The 22370-nt window shown below is 36.5% G+C and overlaps 2 protein-coding genes across 2 annotated transcripts in view; one reads left to right on the forward strand and one right to left on the reverse strand.

Annotated features, from left to right (window-relative positions):
- The window catches only part of CEP290 (centrosomal protein 290), a 45911-nt gene extending 32278 nt beyond the window's left edge, over positions 1–13633 (forward strand). Inside the window, exons 37-52 of the mRNA XM_030456344.1 lie at positions 68–267; positions 950–1163; positions 1363–1500; positions 1590–1811; positions 2641–2757; positions 4159–4304; positions 5141–5296; positions 5906–6029; positions 8223–8357; positions 8611–8697; positions 10229–10387; positions 10685–10807; positions 11130–11293; positions 12059–12162; positions 13094–13200; positions 13429–13633. Coding sequence (XP_030312204.1) covers positions 68–267; positions 950–1163; positions 1363–1500; positions 1590–1811; positions 2641–2757; positions 4159–4304; positions 5141–5296; positions 5906–6029; positions 8223–8357; positions 8611–8697; positions 10229–10387; positions 10685–10807; positions 11130–11293; positions 12059–12162; positions 13094–13200; positions 13429–13629 — 2397 coding nt within the window. The 3' untranslated portion in view covers positions 13630–13633. The remainder of the gene's footprint in view (positions 1–67; positions 268–949; positions 1164–1362; positions 1501–1589; positions 1812–2640; positions 2758–4158; positions 4305–5140; positions 5297–5905; positions 6030–8222; positions 8358–8610; positions 8698–10228; positions 10388–10684; positions 10808–11129; positions 11294–12058; positions 12163–13093; positions 13201–13428) is intronic.
- Positions 13634–13675: 42 nt separating this feature from the next.
- Positions 13676–20591, reverse strand: C1H12orf29 (chromosome 1 C12orf29 homolog). Its single transcript, XM_030456334.1, has 7 exons — positions 20441–20591; positions 19037–19154; positions 18324–18419; positions 17556–17672; positions 16982–17176; positions 15774–15943; positions 13676–15217 (listed from the first exon to the last, which is right to left on the reverse strand). Exons 1-7 carry the CDS (start codon positions 20528–20530, stop codon positions 15029–15031), a joined length of 975 nt encoding a protein of 324 aa, XP_030312194.1. The 5' UTR covers positions 20531–20591; the 3' UTR covers positions 13676–15028.
- Positions 20592–22370: the final 1779 nt, after the last annotated feature.

Consider the following 22370-nt stretch of genomic DNA (forward strand, 5'->3'; position numbering starts at 1 on the left):
CAACTAATGCTTATGCTTGATTTAAAGCTTTAAGTATTTATCAGATGCATTTGTTCTTTTTTTACAGGAGTTAATGAAAAAGACTTCGTTACCACTTTCCAACAACGATTACTTTCTCCGCATAGCTGAAATGGAGCAAACTGTAGCAGAACAGGATAATTCTCTTGCTTCACTTGTTGAAAAATTAAAGAAAACATCATCTGAATTGGAGAAACAAAAAGAAATCACTTTAATGAAAATAAAAGAGTTTGAGGCTATCAGAACCCAGTAAGTTTTTAGATTGTTGGCAAAAGTCGCTGTTGAACTGGATCGAGTCAATTAGGTATTGCTGCTACAACACTTGTCTACCAAACTGAACATGTTTTTGCTGAATTTAAGATTTAGCTGAAAAAAGTAACTCAAAAGACTTTCTATGGTTGGTAATTGTAAATTATTTTTAATTTATAGCTCTTATCAGAGCTAATATTGAAAAACTGTCTTCAAAAAAAATGCTTTTCAGTTGTTATCTTTGTGCTATTCAGAGAAAAAGAAAGTATTCTAGGAGTTCTTGGTTTGAGAGTTTTCTTTAAGATACTGTGGTACTTGCGGATTTATGCTTTGTGTTACTTTTTTTCTCACAGTACATCCTTTTGAGGTTGCTGCCTAACAAGTTTAAACTCAAGAAAATTTAACCTCTATTTAAAAAGAGGAAAGAATTATGCTTTTTGTACCTTTTAGGACCTGGAATTAGAATGAACAATGCTCTAATATAATTTTTCTGATCTTGAGTAATTTTTGTATTAAATTCAGGTCTTCCTTGCAGAGTCACTCTTTGTTTTGCTGTTTCTAAATCTATGCATCATGTGCTTTAAAAATAATAAAAAAATAAAATTGTAACATTTGCTATTTATTTGAAGTTTGCTAACTTAATTATTGCAGTGTACTGTATTAATGCTTATTTTTTTATTAGGCTCCAGGAAAAGCACACGATTGATAAGGAACAACTAAAGGATGAAGCAAATGAATTGAGAAATATGTTATCTCAGATGGAGAAGGAATTAGCAAATGTAAAAACTGAACTAGAGGTCCAAAAAGAAGCAAATAATAGAGCACCCACAGCAACCCTGAAAAACCTGGTGGAACAGTTGAAGAGCCAGTTAGCCATAAAAGAGAAGCAGCAGAAAGTTAGTCAACAAAAATTAATCCCTTTGTCACATAATTGTTTAGTGTTGCTTAATTATTTAGAATTCTATGTATAATACAGCAGGAGGTAGACTATAATCACATAATGTAAAATAGTAAATATAAATTGCTTTTTCTTGGTTTGTAATGTTCGTATTAGCAGCTCCTTCACTTAAAAGAATTTGAATTTATTATTTTCAGGCTTTGAGTAAAGCACTTCTGGAACTGCGAGCAGAAATGACGGCCAGTGCTGAACAGCAGATAATTGCTGCTGCATCACAAAAAGAGGCATACATGAACGTCCAGGAGATTGTTGACAGAGAAACAAAGGGGCTTACGGTGAGTATTAGCTAATACAGTGACTGGATTGTTGTATTGTTGATAATCCTGGTTTGGGGGTTTGATGTTTTGGTTTTTTTTTCTTCTAGGCAGAGATAGAGGAATTAAATAATCAGATTACAAAACTTACAGATAATCTTAAAATAAGTAAAACCAGGGAAAGTTCTCTGTCTGATGAAAAGGATGAGTTGAACCAAGAACTTCAGAAGAAACAAAAAGCATTTGCTAAAATGTTGAGAGAAAAAAATGAACTAGAAAAAGAAAACGAAGAACTGAAGAAACGGATTAGGCGGCTAAGCAATAGCATTCAGGTAAAAGTTACTTTAAAAAACATATTCAGTCTCGGTCAAGTTTCTGTGTAGATACGTTGGGTTTGGGTGGAAAGATTAAGTACATTTGGAAGGCATTGAGATATATACTTGACTTAAAAATTTATGTTTGCTCATCAGCTGAGCATAAATGTGAGCTATTTAAACTGTTAGAAGCATGCCTCAAATGAAAGAAATAGACTGAAAAAATAGTTGCTTCTTGAAATACATTTGAAAGACTCTGAGGAGTTGAATTACTGCTTTCAAAGCTGCTTAGAAAAATGGAATTTTGATGACCAAGGATAGAGCAAGGATGCAAGTGGGAGCAGAGGAGGCTCTGTGTAAACATAAGAAGAAGCTTTTTCATGGTGAGGGTGACAGGGCACTGGCACAGGCTGCCCGGTGAGGTTGTGGAGTCTTCTTCTCTAGAGACATTCAAAACTCACCTGGACATATTCCTCTGTGACCTGCTCTGGGTGGTCCTGCTCTGGCAGGGGGGTTGGACTCAATGATCTCTTGAGGTCCCTTCCAGCCCCTCACACTGTGTTTTCTGTGGTCTTCTTGGGGGTCCTAATTTCGCCTTTCAGAAGAAAATGAAAGGATGTAGAGTGGAATTTTCTGAACATTTTTTAAATTTGACTAATTGCTGCTGATTTTTCAGTTCAGAGTGTTATATTTCAATGCTTTAATAATCTAAAGATAATTTTTAAAAGGTTATTTAGGTTGTAGACTAATACTGCCAGTTGGAATTAAAGTAATTTTTTGTGTGGAGAAAAATACTTAAGTAGTGGTCATTAAACTTCAAAGTTTGTAAAAGTTTGTAATTTTTCAGAGCAAAGCTGATGAACAAAATCTGACAGATGCACTTCAGAAAAAAATTAAAAAATTGGAAAATGAACTTGAGAAGAAGTGTGAAGAAGCAGAAAAAAAAGGTGTGAGAGAAGTCAAGGTAGGTGTACTTAGATCATGGCTTGGAACGATGTTATCAGCCTGGGTCTAGGCAGTTCCGCTCTCCTCCTTGCCTCTGAAAAAGACCAACCAACAAAACTTGATCAGAAGAAAACTGATTTCATGACTGTAACTTTCCCATGCTCTTTTGTTTTGGCTCTTGTTGCTTAGTACTGGTATATAACTGTTTTCCTACCCTTATTATAGAGCTGAAGATCCATTACAGACCTTACAAAACTAAGATATTATAGGTACAAGTGTAATTGATTACATATGCGCTATCAAATGCCCATTCACAAAATCAGTGCAATGATAAAAACACGAAGTACTTAGTAGCAAAAGTGGTAATCCTAAAAGGGATGATATGTGTGTGATTAGTCTGCACAATAGTGTTCTCCATATACAAGTGGTTCTGAGGGATTTGAAATGTGTTCATTTTACCACTTGTTTAATTTGGGTTTTTGCTTGTTGTTCTACTACTTCAGTAACTAATTAGTGTCTTGTCACAGAAATCATTAACTGAAATATTATAGCATGCTTACATAATGACATTCAGGCTATTTATGATATAAAGTAATATTCTGGGACTTCATTTATGCTCTTAGTAAATTTGAGACTTTTTAAATACCTGTTGCTTAGTGACTAGAGATATTTTTTTCAAACATGGCATGTTTTTAATTTTTCCAAGATTTTGCTCTCTGTCTGTCCCTTAGTACAGTAACTGTTTGGAATGAAGACAGAAAAGAAAATAAGTGGAGAAAGGGAAGGTCCAATAGAAAACCAAACCGAAACATAACAAAAATTGTTTACAGGGATACTGACTGATTTTTTTTTTTTTTCAGTAGCCATTTGTGATCACATAGGTACAGGGTTTAGCTAATGTATAATTCAGAGTTAGTGCATTGTAATTTTAAGTGGAGATCCGTTTCTCATAGGGAAACGTAAACTAACATAACCAATTGTACAGCTGTGCAGTAGGGGTATATAAATGCCTGGTGAGTTGCAGAAGACTGATCTGCTGTAAACTGAAATAGAAAAATAATTTTTTTCTTGAATCTGTCTTGTTTATTAATGTGAATTTTGAAGTAAACAAATACACTGCACTGACACCTCTAACTTCATAAAAATCACACCTTTTAAGAAAAAAATTAAAGTAAAAGATAAGGAAGAACTTTTTAGTAGCATTAAACTGCATTGGCTTTATACACCAGTCACTGCAGCATACTTAAGGTTTCCAGATGGGCCTGCTATTTGCCTTCTAGTAAGTAAGGTAAATAATACATGCTTGCTATGGCTTCATGTTTTAAATTGGTATCCTTCTTCATTTTCTACCGTGTTTGCTAATTTTCCTTTAAGAAAAAAATTCCAAAAGAAATACATAATTTGCTTATATGCTTCACAGACTTCCAAGGAGGAAATAATTAGATGGGAAGAAGGTAAAAAATGGCAAATCAGAATGGAAGGATTGCGGAACAAACTAAAGGAAAAGGAAAAAGAAGCAGATGCTTTAGCCAAACAGTTGAGTACACTGAAAGAAGTTTATACCAGGTGAGTTGGTTTTAACAGATTCTACTACCAAATGATGGCATGAGGGAAATCCAAATGTATTTGTCAGATGGTAATTACAAGTTTTTCAGAAGACTGATGTCTAGAATTTGCCATTGCTATTGAGATTAAAAGGGTTAGTCATTTTCAAGATTTAGGCTACTCCTCTACTATCTTTCCTTTCGTTTGTAGAAGGCAACAACGTTTACTAGAATAAACTGTTTCTGAATAAAACTAATTTAAGTCCTTTATTATGCTTCTTTTAAATAGCATTCTGGTATTCCCATCAAACAAGTAACAGCTTTATGAAGATGGGCTGTTTCTCACAGCCGTGTTACTTAATCAGCTTGCTGCCCCTTTTTTTACATATAGTCCTACTGCACTACTGACTGCTGTAGGATTGTGACATGGAAACCTTTAAAAAAAATACACATGCACAAATCAGCTGTAAAAGTTACATTTACTTCAGTACAGTAATGCCAGGGCTTTACTGATAAAAGATGCAGAAAAGAAAGGAAACTGTAGTGGTGATGGTAGCTGTTGTTAGATTGTGGTTGGAAACTGCTTCAAAATGGCATTTAATCTTAGCAAGTATTGCATGAATTTCACATAAAACAAAAGCAAGACCAGCAAGTGGTTTATGACATGCATGATACTGACTGAAGGTTCAATATTTTTTCAATATTTTTTCCAGTTTTTTATAAGGTGACCGTATTAAGCAGAAAAGGAGGTAATGGTTCAGTCAGCAAAGAAATTGCAGATGTGGGTTCTTTAAGAAAGCTTTCTTTAAAGCAGGTTAGCAGCTAAAGTTTTGAATATAAATTTGCTGGATGTTTCAGGACCGAAAAGGAGAAAATTTCTCTACAGAAGAAACTGAAAACTACTGGTGTCACTGTTGACCATGTTGTTGGTCTGAGAGCCTTAGAGATTGAAAAAGAACTTGAAGAACTAAGAAAACGGAATATAGAATTAGAAAATGAAGTTGCTCACATGAGGTGAGAGGCATTTTAAAAGAATCTTTAAAAAACTACAACTCCAAATGAGAAAAAAAATGTGGAAAGTGATAGTCTCTATTAGGCCAACAGATTCAATAAGGAAAAAAAGAGACAGGAATTTCAAAAATCCTTCTTTGAGTCTGAAGAGCAAATTAAAAATACTTAGAAGTAATTGTGCATGTTCAGAGAATATATAGCACTCGTTCATTTATCTAAAAAGCTATGAAAAGGTATCTCTTCTAATGTGTAAAATTATAATTGCAATTTAGATTGGTGAACAGTTCAGAGTTACTGGAACTGCTAAATTGCATTTGGGGAGTGTATGGTAATTTTATCACAGTATCTGTAATACTGTATCTGAGTAGTAGAAGCTTTAGACATCTCAAAAAAGCAGATTACTTTTGCTGGAGTAGGTACTTTTGATTCATGTGGACTAGTTAAAATAGTGTATATGGGTAACACTGGTTTAGGATAACCACCCCAGTAATACTAAAAAATCCAGTCTAGTAATCCAGACATTCATGTTTTTGTTGTTTTTTTATCTTAAGCATTATTTTCTGCATTAATAGCCATTTGGGGTTTTTTGACTTGATTCATTTTTTAATGTAGAACACAGCAAGCAATCCCACGAGATTCTGTTGTAGAAGAATTACATTTCAAAAATCAATACCTCCAGGAAAAGCTTCGTGCATTGCAGAGACAAGACTCAAGAGAGACATATTCTAGACCCTTCGTAAGTTTATAATATAGCCATGTTACCTGAAGGAGTCTTACCTGCTTAACAAAAATATTGGTTCTCCATTTGGTATTCTGTGTCACTTAGCTTGCTTTATCACAAATGTCTTGAACAGGGTAGGAGGTGCTCAGCTTTTAGTGTTTAAAAAAAACCACAGTAAAACAATAAAAAAACTGGAAAGCTTGTTTCTTTTTTCCTACAGATAGATGCTGAAATATTCAGCATCCTAGTATATGTGAAGAAATAGGGGATATGTATTTTTAAATATAAGTCTGCAACTGACAGACTACTTTTATATTCCATGATTGAAAAATTGGCATAGAAAGAGTTTGGGGAAATACTGAGCTTCATTTCAGTTACATTAGGTGTTTTTCTTGTGTTTCGATTCTTAAAAGGTTTATTGTATTGCAAATATTGCATTACTGGGTTATCTTCGTCTTTCAAGAAACAGACTTAGCAGTACAATCTAGGTTCTTTATTTCCTGGTTTGTTTTACTGTCTTCTGCTTTTCTTTCATGCTCCCTTCTATCTTCAACTTGAATCAGAGTACATGTGACCAAACTGAACTGACCGAGTCTGTTCCTATCAGTATCAGTAAACAAAAGTATTTGAATTCCCTTCAAAAGAAATCTATTTCAAACAGGAATGAAATAAAACATAAGACTAATTATAGCATTACAGATGGCAATGAAATAGATGGGGAAGCAGATATGCAAGCATGCACCATGCATAATGAAGGCCATGAGGCTCCTGCAGTTGGAAGCACAGAAGTGGCTCATGAAGAGCATTCTGAAGATGCTGAGAAATGCAAAGATGCTGATGTATCTAGGGATGGATTGGAAAAGCAAAATACTGCTGAAGCTGAAGAAGAGAACTGCAGTGAAAAAGAAGATAACATAACCCAAGCTGAAAATGGAAAGTTTAATGAGGAATTTGAAGAAGAGAAGAGGAAACAAGAAATAGTCAAGCAATCAAATGTTGATCAAGAAGAAAGTGTAGAAGAGCCTTGTACTACCAGAATGAGCTGCAATCAGTCTGATACAGGGGAACCTTCTGATCAAGCTAATTATGATGAAGCAGAAAAAATAAATGCAAATAATGAAATGAATCAACCCACTGAAGAGGATAAACATGAAAGTGGCATAGAGGGGGTTGAAACAAGCCCAGAATTTTGTGAAATGCCCGAGGTTTGATACCATAGCAAATCTCTAGCATTTCATCTGTATAAGTGACATAGAAATAGAGTAGTTTGATCTTGATAATGCAGTAGTTTCCTCTGTATGGTCTGCAGGAATATTGAAGTAGTCACCAAGTGGTCCAAAACCCAAACCTTTCAATTTCATGATAGGCATGCAGGTCAGCTCACATCTAAGCTACTGTCAATTCTAAAATTTTGATCCAGAAAGTTTACAAACAATCATAATGATACATGCAGCTAGTTGATAGCATTCATCCTTTAAGAGACTTAATGATGTGTTACTTATACTAAGAAAAAAATATACTTTATTGAGCAAATACTTTATTTCTATCATCATTAGTGGTGAATTAATGGATCGTATGATTGATTCCATAATTACCTAAGTAAAAACTGCTGATTATTATATCATCCAAAGGCTTTAGTCTTTACTACTCAGGAATTATGATTTACCATATACTTATAATTGGAATTGGTAATATAAGGCATCTATAAAGCATAAGTACTCTATGTAATAGAAACTACTATCCTCCATGGATAAAGAATTAGGATTATAGGAACTAACAAAGTTAAGAACTAGAGCTACTTACTGCTTTTTGTGTCTTGTTCTGAAATATGATTTCAGTGAAATTCCCTATGCTATATATACTATTTAATAAACATACCAGATTGTATCCTTAGGTGTCACTGCTTAATATACTTTTCCTTTTAGACTGTAAGATTTATTTCTATACAATTTGAGAGTTAATTTTGATTTGAAAAAAACAAATTTACTGGTTTATACTGATTTTTAAACTTCCCTTAAAAGGTTAACTAGGCATATTGAGAAATTTAAGAGAAGGGATTCAAATCAGAGTAGATTAGATCAAAACAGTGATGATAGTTCTGGCATCTACTTTATTTCTGTGAAAAATACCAATTCTCTGTTGCTCTTTTATCAGTTAGGACAGATACAACAAATAATGTACTAACAGTTTTTTCTCTGTTTTCTCAAGACATCAGGAATAGGGTCAGATGAGCAATATCAAAGGGAACAAGAGATTTTAAAGGAAAATTTAAGATTGTCATCTGAAAACATTGAGCTAAGATTCCAGCTAGAGCAAGCCAATAAAGATTTGCCAAGACTAAAGGTAACATCTTTCTATCTTTACCATTTAGTCCCCTTTACATATTAGTGGATTGCTTAAAAATAATTTCTGTACATACTGCAAGTTTTTAATGTTTTTATGGATGATAAGAAGGGGTCTAATAGTTGGCAAAAATTATGAAAGATATCATTGCAATGGGAAGTCGCTTTCTCTTTTCAGAGTAAACCAACTGTAATTTTTGTTGTTGTTCTCCTATTTGAAATCTAAGTAATTTCCTTGTTACTGTGGTTTTCAGGATCAAGTAGGTGACCTTAAAGAGATGTGTGAACTTCTCAAAAAAGACAAAGCAGCTCTTGAACGAAAGCTTGGCACCATTGGAGAGGTGAGTACTGTAAGGCAATTTTTTAGTATAATCAAATAATAATCAAAACCAGTATTTTATTAAAACTACATGACAAATTATATGAAAATGGAAATTATATTCATATATTTATATAAATGCTTAATAAAGTTAAAGCTTTATGATTTAAAAGTTTGATTTGGTGCAGATATTAGTGTAAGTTGTTAGTAAAGGTTTTTTGTTTGTTGTGCTATACAAGATAACAGTTAAATTTTAACCTAGCTACTGTCAGCTACTTGGAGCAGTATTTCAGAAATTACAGGAAAGAAAAGGCTTCAGCAGTGCCCAGTATCTGTCTTGCCATTAATCTGTCAAACTCTTTGTGTGACCTTTTAAAGGAAGTTGATAAAATAAATGTTCTTGAGTGCCTTTCTAGCTCTTTAAGAAGAATTAAGTGCTACTTCTAGGTTCCTGGAAAAGATTGTCTATTTCACCTTCTTTTACTTGTACCTTGCATGGACAGCATGTGTATCTGCCTATCTCTTAAGAGATAGTAGGTTTTGTATAAGGAAATTCAGTTTATAAAACTGTTTCATGCAAAGCTACTGAGGAGGCACCAGATTTTTAATCTTTTTCCATTTTCAGGAATCAAGATCTGACTGAGGTTTTTCTTGAAATCTGCTGTGTACCAACATAAGCCTCCTAATTCCTCCATTCTTTTTAGAGAAAAAAAATACTTAAGTATTTTTTATTTCCAAACCTTGGTTGCTATATAGGTTTATGTAGGGCTCCAGGGAATAAAACCTTACTTATTTTCCACTGCACTGTGCTCCTTATCTCTGTATAAATAAAAGGAATCACTTAATGGGTACAGTACTAAAACCAGCATCATCTTAATAATTATTGAGGAAAAGAGGCACTACAAAGATGATGAGAAAACTAAATGCATTTAAACATGCTTTAACATATTTTCTACCTCATAAATGAATGTGGTGAAAGAAGAATAGACAAATTACAAGCTTTTTTCACGTGTAGTTATTTATTCATCACGCTGTGAGACTATATGCCTTGGGAAAGGGAGAAGATTTATTCAGGCTTTAAAATATAGTCCTTCCATCATTTTAATGCAGCCAAATTATAGTTGCTAAAAACGGGCCCTTTCTTCTTCCCTCAAGATCCCAGCATTCTTCCTACCCCATCCCCTCTTTCCTTCCCCATTAACATTAAAGCAATAGTTGTATGGTCTGTTAGATCAGGGAGTAGTAGTACTTTGAATTATTTTCCTAATATTTCAGTTTAGTTCATACACTACAGCAGATTTTAAGACTTACTGCAGCTCTCTTGGGTAACAGAAGATGAAGGAGCTGATATATTGAATTTGGGGGTGAGTATATAATTTTGGGAAGCTAAGTCTGCAAGAAACTCTAGATCTGCAAGAAACACCCAAATATAACAGTTTTTAATAAATATAAATAGTAATGGGAAAATAAGTGATAAGGTAAAATTTGGTGTACCTTGGAATGTTAATATGAAGTGTTTACTTCCTCTTACTTTTTTTCTTCCTTCTCTGTAGGCTGGTAGAAGTGGAAAGACAGTCCCAGAATTGGAAAAAACAATTGGTTTGATGAAAAAGGTTGTAGAGAGAGTGCAACGAGAAAATGAAGATCTCAAAAAAGCTCAAGCTGTGGTTTCTAATGAGAAATTACTTGAACAGGAAAATGAGAAGCTAAAGGTACTGATTTATCTCCAATAACTCTATATAGGTAGCAGTCTATGTGCAAGCTTGGCAGAAAATGCATCGGTGAGCCTGTTGTCAACACTGATTGGCACAAGTGTTTTAAACATGGAGAATACAGAAGCAGAATTTCCCTCAGGATAACATACTGCATGATTTATGCAAAGGTATTCTGTACCTTAAGGATAAACCTAAAAATGTGATGAAATGCTATGTTCATTGTGTTAGGTAACTATGCAGAAACCTGAAATTTTCTACTAAGCAATGTATATGTGTTTTAACAAACTCTTCTAGTCCGAAATGGAAAAAATGAAACTTCATCTGGAGGGGCAGATGAGTTTGCGTTACGAATCTAAAACCAAAGGAATGGAAAAACTCATGGCTGAAAATGCAAGGCTTCATAAAGAACTTAAAAAGGTATCATCATTATAATGCATCCTTTTATTTCCATTATTTTCTAGTTGTGGCAAGTATCCTTTTTTTGGTTTTTAGTAGTTGACATAGCAGGTAAACTTCTCTAAGCAGTGATGCATTCATGAGTGAATTTTTAATTATATGTGGAAAGAAGACATCCAGATGAGGAGCCCAAGACAGATTTTGGGAGTTGCAGTGCTAATGATCTTGGATGCAATGTTATCCTCTAAATCACTACTGACCCTATCTCACCATCATTCTAGGTAATCCTGTCTGCATATGAGGTTAATTACTCCATAAACCTTTTGTTTTTATTGAATAATAGGAAGCTGACAGCAGAGAGAAGCTCCGGATAGCAAAGAGTAACTTGGAGATACTAAATGAGAAGTTAACTGTACAGCTGGAGGAAACTATTAAGAGGCTAAATTTGGCTGAGAGCCAGCTGGACAGAGCTGACACCGAAAGGTGGAAGTCTCTTGTTGAAACAAGGTAGGAATCGAGAAGGAAGTAAGGAAGATAAGTGTTACTTCCTCTTTAAATATTAGCAAACAAATTAGACTTCCATTTTCATGATTTTTCTTTATTTTGAAGATTGTTTTACATTGTATTTTCTTTTCTGATTCTTTATTAGTACATAGAAACAGTATATAGGTCTCTGATAATCAGGAGAGCTAGGGAACCAAAGTGTTGGCCTTTTTAGCTGCTTCTATACAGAAGCCAATTACTTACCTCTCTTATTCCAGTCCGCTGTAGATTTTTGAACAGTTCTGGTAAAGGAAGCATTTTTTGTTCCTTGCTGCTTACATGTACTTCATTTGTGCTCTGTGGAATTATGGCAGCCATTTTTGCTGAACACAGAAAGTATTTCACTACCTTACCACAGTGTGAAACAAAAACTGCTAGCCAGCAGCCTCATTTTCCAGCTTGGCTGCATATGAACCTGTATGTAACCCTATGAACATGCAGAGGTTGTGTTCGAAAAGCCATGGGGATTTTTGGGATATGCAGGCATAGCTAGATTCTTCATTTGTGTTCTGAAGGCCCTGAAAGCTAATGGCAGTCAGAAAGTTGATTCTGTTATCTGTAGAAGGGAGAAAATTTACTTTGAGATAACTAAATACCCGAGTCAATATACATAAAAGAAGAATGATCAGGAAATGGCCACTGTGGTTTTTGGTTTTTTTGTCACATATTTTATATCCTAAAATATTTCAGTAATTTTTAAAAGTATTCTAAAATTGTTTTATATTCCAGATTGACTAATAATCGATTAGAAAAAGAGAAACAACAACTAGCTCACCAGGTGGAGGATTATAAGCACCAAATACTCACAAATACAAGTGAAGGTCCTTCAGCTGGTAATCATTTTCAATACCTAAAATAAAGATCTTCTTGTATTCTGGGCCTAAAACTATTTTTACTTAATATGTGTTAGCAATATGATAATAAATCTACAGAATTACTTGAATTATAGTAGTGCCAGTGGAGAGTAAAATGAAGCAGAGTGAAGTCTTGGGATTTCTGAGTACCTATAACAAGCTCTTTATAGCGAGTGGTAGTAAATATCTCCATAATTATTTTGAACTAATATGCTGGAGCCTTCTCAAGATTTCTCTTTTGAAGAAGCTGTGTAGTTCATGCCACCATTTGCCTTATACACATCTCAAAAGACTGCTTATAAGTTATCAGAAAGTCATTGAAACCCTCTTGCCTACCCTTTTGCCTTGGGTTCAAAGATGCCAGAAAATGAGTGTCTAATTCCATATACCAGCCCTGTGAACGATTTAAGACACGGCAGACATCAGTCCCCTGCTGTGGGAAAAGCAGAATACTGCAGAGCAGCACATTGCCATGGGACTGGTAAAATGAAATAACAATTTAACTCTCATGAAATTACGAATGTAATTAACAATATCCCTATACTGTTATTTTCAAGTTTTGTAAATTTAACTCTGAGAAACTGTACATGTCACAATTCTCAAAAGTCTGCTAATAGACTTGTCATTGCTATATTGCATTCAATCACCGGAACTAGACACCACAGCCTAATTTGTACAAGAACTAAAGAAAAGCTCAGATTACTTGAATTTTTGATTGTTCTTGGCCGTAGTTGGTTTTACACACTTCAAATGTTGCAGCTTTCAGAAGTAGAATTACTTTTAACAAGATTATCAATGTAATTTATTTTTCATTACCTTGAATTTCATAACCAATTTTTATTATCATCATCATTATTATTGTTATTTTATTTTATTATTATTATATTTTATTACTTTTTTATTATTGCAGGACATAATGAAATTGTAGAAAAGGATAAAAATGCCAAGTTAATTACAGAAGTAGCTGATCTTCAGACACAGTTGAAAGCCACAGAGCTGGAAAACCAGCTATTAAAGGTAGGTGCAAGGATCATCCTAAGCAAGCTAATGAGCAAAATCATGAGCTGTTTAATTTCTAAACTAACATTTAATGACAAAGTGAATTTCTAAACACTGTGCTTATAAAGCCTATTTTTTTACTAGTGAATCGTGGGTTTCCTTAAAAAAAAAACAAAAAAACACTCTTGCTGACATGTATTTTTTAAATTCTTTATAAAGATGACACTTCTTTATTCTTTTTAATAGGAAGAAACAAAAAAGCTAAGAAGAGGACTTGAAAACTTTGACCCTTCCATTTTTGAAGAAATTGAGGATCTGAAATATAACTACAATGAAGAAGTAAAAAAAAATATTATCTTGGAAGATAGATTAAAGCAGCTTTCTGAAGAATATGGCATTCAGGTGGATAGTCCAGGCAGTGTTCCTGTTGATAAGGCTATTGTGTAGTGTCCTCAGTATTGATACAGAAACATTGCTGGGTAGTTACATAATAGTGGTTTATTTGTCTGTATCCTGGAATGATACAAATCTAATGAAGTTACAGTCGTTTGGCACACACTTAAGAATGCAGAATTGAGTTAGTCAACAGCTGATGGTATTTATACGCCCAAGTAAAAATAAGTCAGTTCTACATCTGCCAACTTCTTTGCACTATTAATTTCAATTCAAAACAGCAATTTGGGTAATACACAAGTGTCAGGTGAAACTGAAACCTTGGACTTACTCCAAGAGTTGACAAACAATTAAAATGTGCTAAGTCCCAGATTGATGAGAATATGTAATTTGTTCTTGCTCTCATGTGCAATCATACTTCTTAACTACGGACTCAAGGTCAGTGTGCTGGATCTCTGTTCTTACATGCCTCTAGGTAGAAAATGGAGTGAAAGTAAAGAACAAAGAATTGAAAGTAAAGTTAGTGTTTCATCCGAACAAACGGTATTTTTTGTAGAGAAATTATTTTTCATTTTGTGTTTTATATAGATGGATGTATAATTTTATAGCACAGATAAAATAAAAGCCAACTCAAATGATCATCCAGTCTCACCTTTATTATTTTATATCTTACTTAATCTTTTATAAACTTAAACTTACTTAAACTTTTATATCTTACTTAATATGCCCTTGATGAAGTTTCCCAATTGAGATGGAATCTGAAAATGTGTATTGTTAAGCAAAGTCATGTCTGTCACTAATTACTCCAAAACAGAACTAATAGACTTTCTATTATTTACTCTTTTTGTCTCAAAATGGTGGAAGTACCTGTAGGATATAGTTTAATTAAATTTTCAAGTAAGAACACAGTGCTGCAGTTACCTGTTAAATACAGTGAAAAGTTTTCCACAAAAAGGAACTGTTACAAATTTAAAAAAAAATGTATCAAATTTTAGCACTAATTCTGGTCACACCTGAAATACATCCCTTACTGTTAAGAAACAAATAGATCATAAAATTAAATCCTACATATAATCATCTTTGTATTTATAGAATAATAATTTTATTTATAGAAGAGCAACCTATGGAAATTTTACAGCTTATTGTATTCATTAGGTTACCTATTGGAACCAGCCAGTGTTCATACATAATTCATACACTTATAACAGTTTCCAGAAATGGCTTCAGAAGTTAAGGATTTTTCAGAACTGAAAATAAACATGCTGAAAGCTAGATCTCTGCTCTGAACATCAGATCTCTTGTTATATAGAACTAGACATCAAGAAAAAAATAAAATGGCACTGTACCTAGGCTGCTGCCTAAGATAGAAGATTATTTGTAAAGACTTCCCTGGTGGGCACAACTAGGAGGAATGTAGCACATAAAACAATTAACTTAAAAGAGAAAAATTATTTCAATCATTAAACTTGATGTCTTTGAGTCTGTCAAATCTTTGACCATCCAAGTTTGAAAAATGGTGAAATAAACTCTTTGGTTCAAAGTCACAGTCATATTTCGTTCTATTAAAAGAAATTACAACAGGCTGGGAATTCAGGTATGTCTCTGCAAGTGGCCAGCATAAGCCAAGATGATGGCGATGGAGCTAAAATAAAAAGAATTAAGATCAGTTTAGTGATTTTAATACAGTAGCCCAGCATTTCCAAACTTAGCAGGTAAGGGTGCTCTAGTATCCCCTCCCTTAGGGCATATAGCCATTAATCAGTTATCTGAATAAGATGGGTAATAATCAAGCACAAAAGGCAAACCAGAACCCAGGTGTCCTCTGCAGCTCCAGAAATACATACTTGGTAAATGATCAAAAAAATCACATTCATATTAACAATACTTGTTCTGTAACTCAACATTACAAGAAATGATTTTTTTACATAAAGGAATTAAGCTTTACAATGTTGAGTGACTTCAGAGACACAAGAAAATCTTATGTTCTCACTCTAAATAATTAGCATAATGTAGATAACTAAGTTTAGTATATTGTCATTGTAGTGATTTACTGGCGTGATTACTTCTACTGTCACTTGATTTGGTAGAGTATTTACTACTAAAGAATTTGGAAAATAAGACAAAATGCAAATACCTCACAATGCTTCATATATTAAGAATTATTACAGTGCATTCCACATGTCCATCTATGTATTTACCTTAATTAAAGACCCATCATGGCAGTGCCACACGATTCCTTCAACTTGACCCTCACTGCAGCCTTCAAACCAAGACAGTATGTCATTTTGTTTCAGAGTAGGTGGGTTCTTTATTTCAAATGCTCCATGTGGTACGAGAAGATGTACAGGCTGCTTCTTGCTTCCTAATCCTATGTTGAAAGAAAGAAAAATCTTCCTGATAGTTACATTTGATAGCTAAGATTTTTCCTCATTTATGTTATTACGGCTATTTTAAAAGCACTGAAGTCCAGAACACAGACTTCTATTAGATAAAACATCTTCCTGGCTTCAAGAGAACAGTTAGAGGTAGATATTTGGTTGTCTCTTTTGCCCTTGTTGGTCACATCCTCAGTAATGATAAAGCTACAACCTAAAGTCTTCACACTTCAGATCATGATCCATAGTACAAACATCTTGGTTCCTGAAAAATCTGGAATATTTTCTTATGAATACAGATTAATACTCAAGCCAGACTGTTAATAAATGCATTGCCCCTTCACTGGCAGCTCAACATGAGTCTTCATTGAATAATACAACTATTAGAAATTTTTGTTGCAGTTCTTATACATGTTGAGAGAATGTTGAGACCAAGTACTACTGTTTTTCCTATCCATCCTTGCAAGTTATCTTAGCAGCAAAGCTCAGAAGTTAGAACTCATCTGTGTTCAAACATAACTGCTTTTTTTAATAAGGCTCCTAACTGTAGAAGCCACAACCAAAATTTAGCTTAAATTACATTTCCTTTTGAAAATGTTAATAATATGCCATGATTTAAACATTTCAACTTATGACTAAATTTTCTACTTTAACTGAATAAGCAGCATCAGAGAAACAAGTGAAGTCAAGAAAAAGCACCAACAATCTGTAAAATATTGTAGTATTTTAGCAGTATTTTATAAAATAATATTCCAGTCAGAATATTTTCTAGAAGACTGAAATATTTTTATAGTGACTCCTGAAGAACATGCACATGGAAAGCAGCTTATAGACCCAAACAGTTTCATGACAACTCAGCTTTCTGAAATGAGCGTCTTTAGGGGAGTATTGTTTGAGCTCGTCCTTTCTCTGCTTTCTAAAAACATTACATTCCTATCTTATTTTTTAAAACTTACACAAAGACAAGACATAGTTTCCAGTCAAAATATCACAAAATAAAAAAGTATTTACAAACAGGCATACAAACTTACCATATGGATTTGCATTAATATTAGTCCCAATCAGTTCCAACGTTTGTTCTGATATTTCTGATAAGGGCACCGGGCTGATTTCAAGAAGCCCTGGGTCAGCATGGTGTTTCAGTACCAGTGCTATTCCAGGCTCATAATTTACAACAGATGAATGCCAGCAATACTGCTTACTGTTTTTCTCCACAGGCACCCAACCTATAAGAAAGCATTGCATTTTACCAAAGTATCTGAAGTAATCACATGCCTACTAGAACTGTACAGGGATTTAAAAACAAACCAAGACAATTAACTACAGGCTGTAACAAGAAAAAACTATGTCAGATACCAGAAAGAAGTCAGAGAAATTCAAACATGTCAACTATGCCTTCAGCTGAAGCCCTGTAAGTATGTGAAGCAAACTGCAATTATTTTCAATGTGTCAGAAGAACAAAGCCTTTCTGGATAATGAATTAATGACATTCTGGTTTTCTAAATAACTTAACTACTACTTTTAACTCTGGAACTAGTTCTAATTTACTTTTTAAATGGACCACCCCCACCACCACCGTTTTAACCTGTGCTGTATGATAGGTACCTGGCATATGTCCATTTTCATCTGGCAAAGGATTGCCATTAGAGAATTCTATGTCCTTTGCTGGAATCCAAGTACTGGGAACAGGCTTGAAATCCTCTTCAACATTCCAAACAAATTCTAAACATACAAATGTGGCAGGTTTTCACAAAATGTTATCGAATTTTACATTTTAATCATCTTTGAATGCAACTATAAAAATACCATCCATCTAGACATTGGTTTACAGACGGTAATCCCAGTTACTCTGTACAAGCATTGACATCTGGCACACTGAACCAGTCTACAATTAGGAGGGTTTAAAGAAGGATAGTAGCCTTTAAGTAGTTTAAAAGTTCAAAACAGACTATGATTTAAAAATGGGTACTTAAATAGAAAACAAAAAACTGGAGCAAGTAGAAAAAAGAACTAGAGAAGGAGAAAGAATAGTAGCAGAAACTGGAGAAGTTATGATAGGATAGCATAAGCATAGTTTCCTTGGAAGGGACCCAAAACTATCATCTAGTCTGCCTACCTGACCAGTTCAGGACTGACTACAAGTTAATGCAAGTTGTTAAGGGCATTGTCCAGAAGCCTCAAACACTGACAGGCTTGAGGCACGGACTACCAGCATTTCAAATGGTTAAAGTTCATCACATTAATCACAGCCCAATTATCCAGCGATTATCCAGTGTATCTGGATCTCTTTGCATTCCATGTGTTAGGCTAGAGCTGTTTTTCCCACAGGATAACTTACATTGCCAAAAAAGAAAGAAAGAAATCTCCACTAACCTTTGCAATCCTCCAATGAATACAAGAATCTCCTAAACCTTTTTTCAGCTTGTTTGTTGGGTTTCCGATCCAGCCTGGCCCATAGATACGGTTGCCCTAGAGTTTCCACAGGGATAAAACCAGTAGTTTAGAGAGGTAACCACACTCTGCACAGTAGTAAAATCACCTACATAAAAGGCAAGACATAATTCTCATTTGTCACTAGAGACACTGTATATCAAAAGACATTTAAATTCATAAATTACGGTGTATGAATATAAAAATCTGTTTGTAGAACCTTGTCTAGCTTAATGCAAAGTTTCCTTACAACTTCAGGTAATGGCAAAAGCCCTAGCAATGCAATGAAGCACAGTCTTCACATTTCCTCCCAACCTCCATACTTCTTTTAATCCTTCCCAAGGAACTTAAGACATTCTGTATTACATAAATCCTAGTGTGCAGGGAAGATGTACTAACAAGAAATTTTAAAACTGGGATAGTTTATTGATGTGTTCACTAAAAACATACTTAATGTATTTTAAAGAGTAAAATCTCTAAGAGCTATAGAAACACCTCCTATGTTTACAGTAACTATGACTTTGTGGTCAAGTTGTATAAAGAGAGTTGAATTCCCAATAGCTGGAATCTAATAGATCATACAACAACAGTGAGAACTAAGTAGAACAAGGCTTTTAGTCAGCATGAGAAATCTGCATATGGATCTTCCTTATTACCTTTATAGGTAGTTACATAACAGCAGGTTCCGTCCACTTTTTCAGTAGGAATTGCATTGTATATATCTGCCTCTAACGCCTTTCCATTTATAGTTTCAGTTGCCAAAACTTTAAATGGCTGAAAAGAAGACAGGTATTTTAAACCCTTATTGTGGCAATGTTCTCATCAAGACTTGTTCTCATACAGGTTCTTGCTCTTTGGAGATGGCCTATTCAAGTCCAGCATTACACATTACATTACTTATTTGTAATACTATCGAATACACCCTTGGTTCTTCAAGACATGACAGCTTGGAGAAAGATCCAAGACAAAAAAACAAAGGCAATTTACTTGCAAATTCCCTCCCCCTTTTCCATTCTCGATTAGTATTTACATAGTGCATATAATCCAGAAGGGTTCTAGTCCAACACTGCAAAATTATGAGATGTGCCTTCCTTTCTCCCTGGTCAATTTTGACTGGTAAGCTGGTCATTGTCTCTTTTTTCTAGCAAAACAAAGAAAGTCCTTGTCTTGCAAAAGTCTTGAAACAGAATGCAGAATTCATAACATGAGCACCTTCTACAGGCTCTTGTTACATTACATGACTGTCTTTTATTTTAGTAATCAGATTTGTAACCATGACATACAATATATATGAAGATTCACTATGAAGCTGACAGGCAGCAGTGTCTGCTGCTACTAAAACTCAGAAAACACAAACTGGAGATCTACAGATAGACAGGTGAGTGCCACCCTAATCTGTTAAGACACTGCCTCTTACACCTTGGGAAAAGTAACTTTCATTTGGCTCCCTTACTTTCACCTTGATAAGTATTCCACATCTTACACCTTCAAATTATATTTTCTGTCATTAGAAAATTCTTTTAACCACACACAACACACGCATACAGCCCAAAACAACAAAAAAGCAAGGTGTTTTGTTTTTTTTCCCCACAAGACTCATGGGTGAGTCGGCAGGATGGTTTCACACAAGCTCATGTTGCAGTCATGTTGGAGTGGCCTCATTCCTTGTCTTGACTATTCCCTACACTTACATACACAAACACATCAGCCTGACCGCCTGGATGCCAAAAAAAAAGTAAAAAACGCAGAAGGGTGGAAAAGAGCTGAAAGGGCTCCCAAACACCGTTTTTCCTCATATTTAAGAAGGGGAACCCTATGGAAACCTTTACCGTGCATTTCGCTCCTGATCTATAGTGAAACCTCTCACCCCTCGGGTGCTCCCCCGCGCAGCCGGGCCAGGGCAGGTTCGGTGGGTCTGACAGGTCGGTGCTGCTAGTTCTACATCCCGCTCCAACCCGCCGTGCAACAACCCGCGGCCCAGAGACGCCCCCTGGACCTGGACCCACCGCGGGAAGTGCAGCCCCTCTGCCTCCCCCTCGGCCCCGTTCCGCCCCAGCCACCTGGTTCTCCCGCTTGGCCGACGGCTCCTCCTTCACCTCAGTCACAAACAGACACGGCACCTTCCGCTGTACCGCGCCCCGGCGCCGCATATCCCTGCCCGGCCACCCGCTCCGGACGCGGGCCCAAACTGAGCCGCAACTACGCCTGCGCAACCTCGCATCCACGGTGCGCGACGGGAATTGGAGTCACCGCCCGCCCGCCCGCCCGCCACGCCCTCCAGAGGCTCCGGGACGCACCTGTGCTCCAGGGACGGCGGGGCGGGGCCGCCAGTCTGCCGCAGCCCCCTGCCGCAGTTTGCTCAGACGCTCCCCGCCGGCCAGCCCAGCCGCGGGCCTGGGGCAGCTCCTCTTCCCACGGTGGCGTCTCCCGGGCTGGCAGGGCCGCCCGGCTCCAGCTGTGGTAGGCGCCGCGCTGAGGAGGCCTCCTGGTGTCCTGGGAGCTCGCTGCCCCCGTTCGCCGTTGGCTGTGCCTGATTCCCCCGGCCTGGCCTTTCCTCCGCCTGTCGGTGCTGCTTTTCAGCGTGCCATACGACCGGGGTTGGGGCATGGATGTCCTGTCCTCAGCTTGTGGACACCTCTCTATGTCTGAGGTTGCCTCCATCAGGACAACTGTCTCTTGTTACCCAGGCTCCCTGGGTACCTTGGTGTGCAGCCTTAGAGTCTTGTGGTAGGGTTTGGGTTGACCGTGGGTGGATGCCAGGTGCCCACCAAAGCTCTTCTATCTCTGTCCTCTTCAGATGGATAGGGGAGAGAAAATACAATGAAAGGCTCCTGATAAGGAGGTAAGAACAGGGAGAGATAACTCAGCCATTACCATCGTGACCAAAACAGACTTGACTCAGGGAAATTAAGTCATTACCAGTGAAATCTGAGTACGGAAATAAGAAATGAAAGCTAAATTCCCCCTACCCATCCATCCCAGCTGAACTTCACTCCTGATTTCCCCCTATCTCTTTACACCCAGTGGTGCAGGGGGGTAGGAAGTGGAGGTTGCAGTCAGTTCATCATGCATTGTCTCTGGAGTTCCTTCTTCTTCACGCTCTTCCCCTGCTCCAGTGTGGGGTCCCTCCCACAAGAGCGTCCTCCACAAACTTCTCCAGTGTAAGTCCTTCCCACAGCTGCAGTCCTTCACAAACTGCTCCAGCATGAGTGCTTCCAATGGGGCGCAGTCCTTCAGGAACAGATTTTTTAACAACATGGGGAGTCAGAAGTCCTGCCAGCAAACCTGTTCCAGCCCAGGCTCTCCATGGGGTTAGCTTCCTTCAGGCATTCGCTTGCTCTGAAGTGGGATCCTTTAGCAACTGCAGGTGTGTATCTGCTCCACCAGACCTCCCTTAGGCTGGAGGGGAACAGCTTGCGCTGCAATGGTCTGAAAGGGAATCTCTGCTTCCAGCACCTAGGCCTTTGTGTCTGCAGACTTGTTTCTCTCCCATATCCTCAGTCCTCTCTCTGGCTGCTGTTGCCCAGCTACTTCTGCTTCTTCTTGAATATGTTATCACAGATGGGCTACTGCCACTGTTGATGGACTCAGCCTTGGTAAGCAGTGGGTCCATCTTGGAGTCATCTGAATTTGCTATATTGAATGTGTGCAGGAACTCCTAGCAGCTTCCTACAGAAAACACCTCTAGCACCCCCCTTGCGATCAAAACTTTGCCATACAAATCAAACACTGCATGAATTCTCTATACATAACAAGGAGCTCCTCTTAAAGTATTCAACACTGGCCTGGCAATTAAACCAAATGACAGAGGTTCTCTATTAATCCCTCTCCTCTCCCAGATAAAGGAACGAAACAGAATAAGGGAGAGAGTCTTGCAGGTTGGAAACTAAACTACACAGCTTTAATGAAACAATATGATAAATAGGACAAATTACTAAATATATACAAATATACAGGAAAATTGATACCACGTTCCTCCCCACTTTCCCC

The sequence above is a fragment of the Calypte anna genome, chromosome 1 (assembly GCF_003957555.1).
Source record: "Calypte anna isolate BGI_N300 chromosome 1, bCalAnn1_v1.p, whole genome shotgun sequence".
Classification (NCBI taxonomy): Eukaryota; Metazoa; Chordata; class Aves; order Apodiformes; family Trochilidae; genus Calypte; species Calypte anna.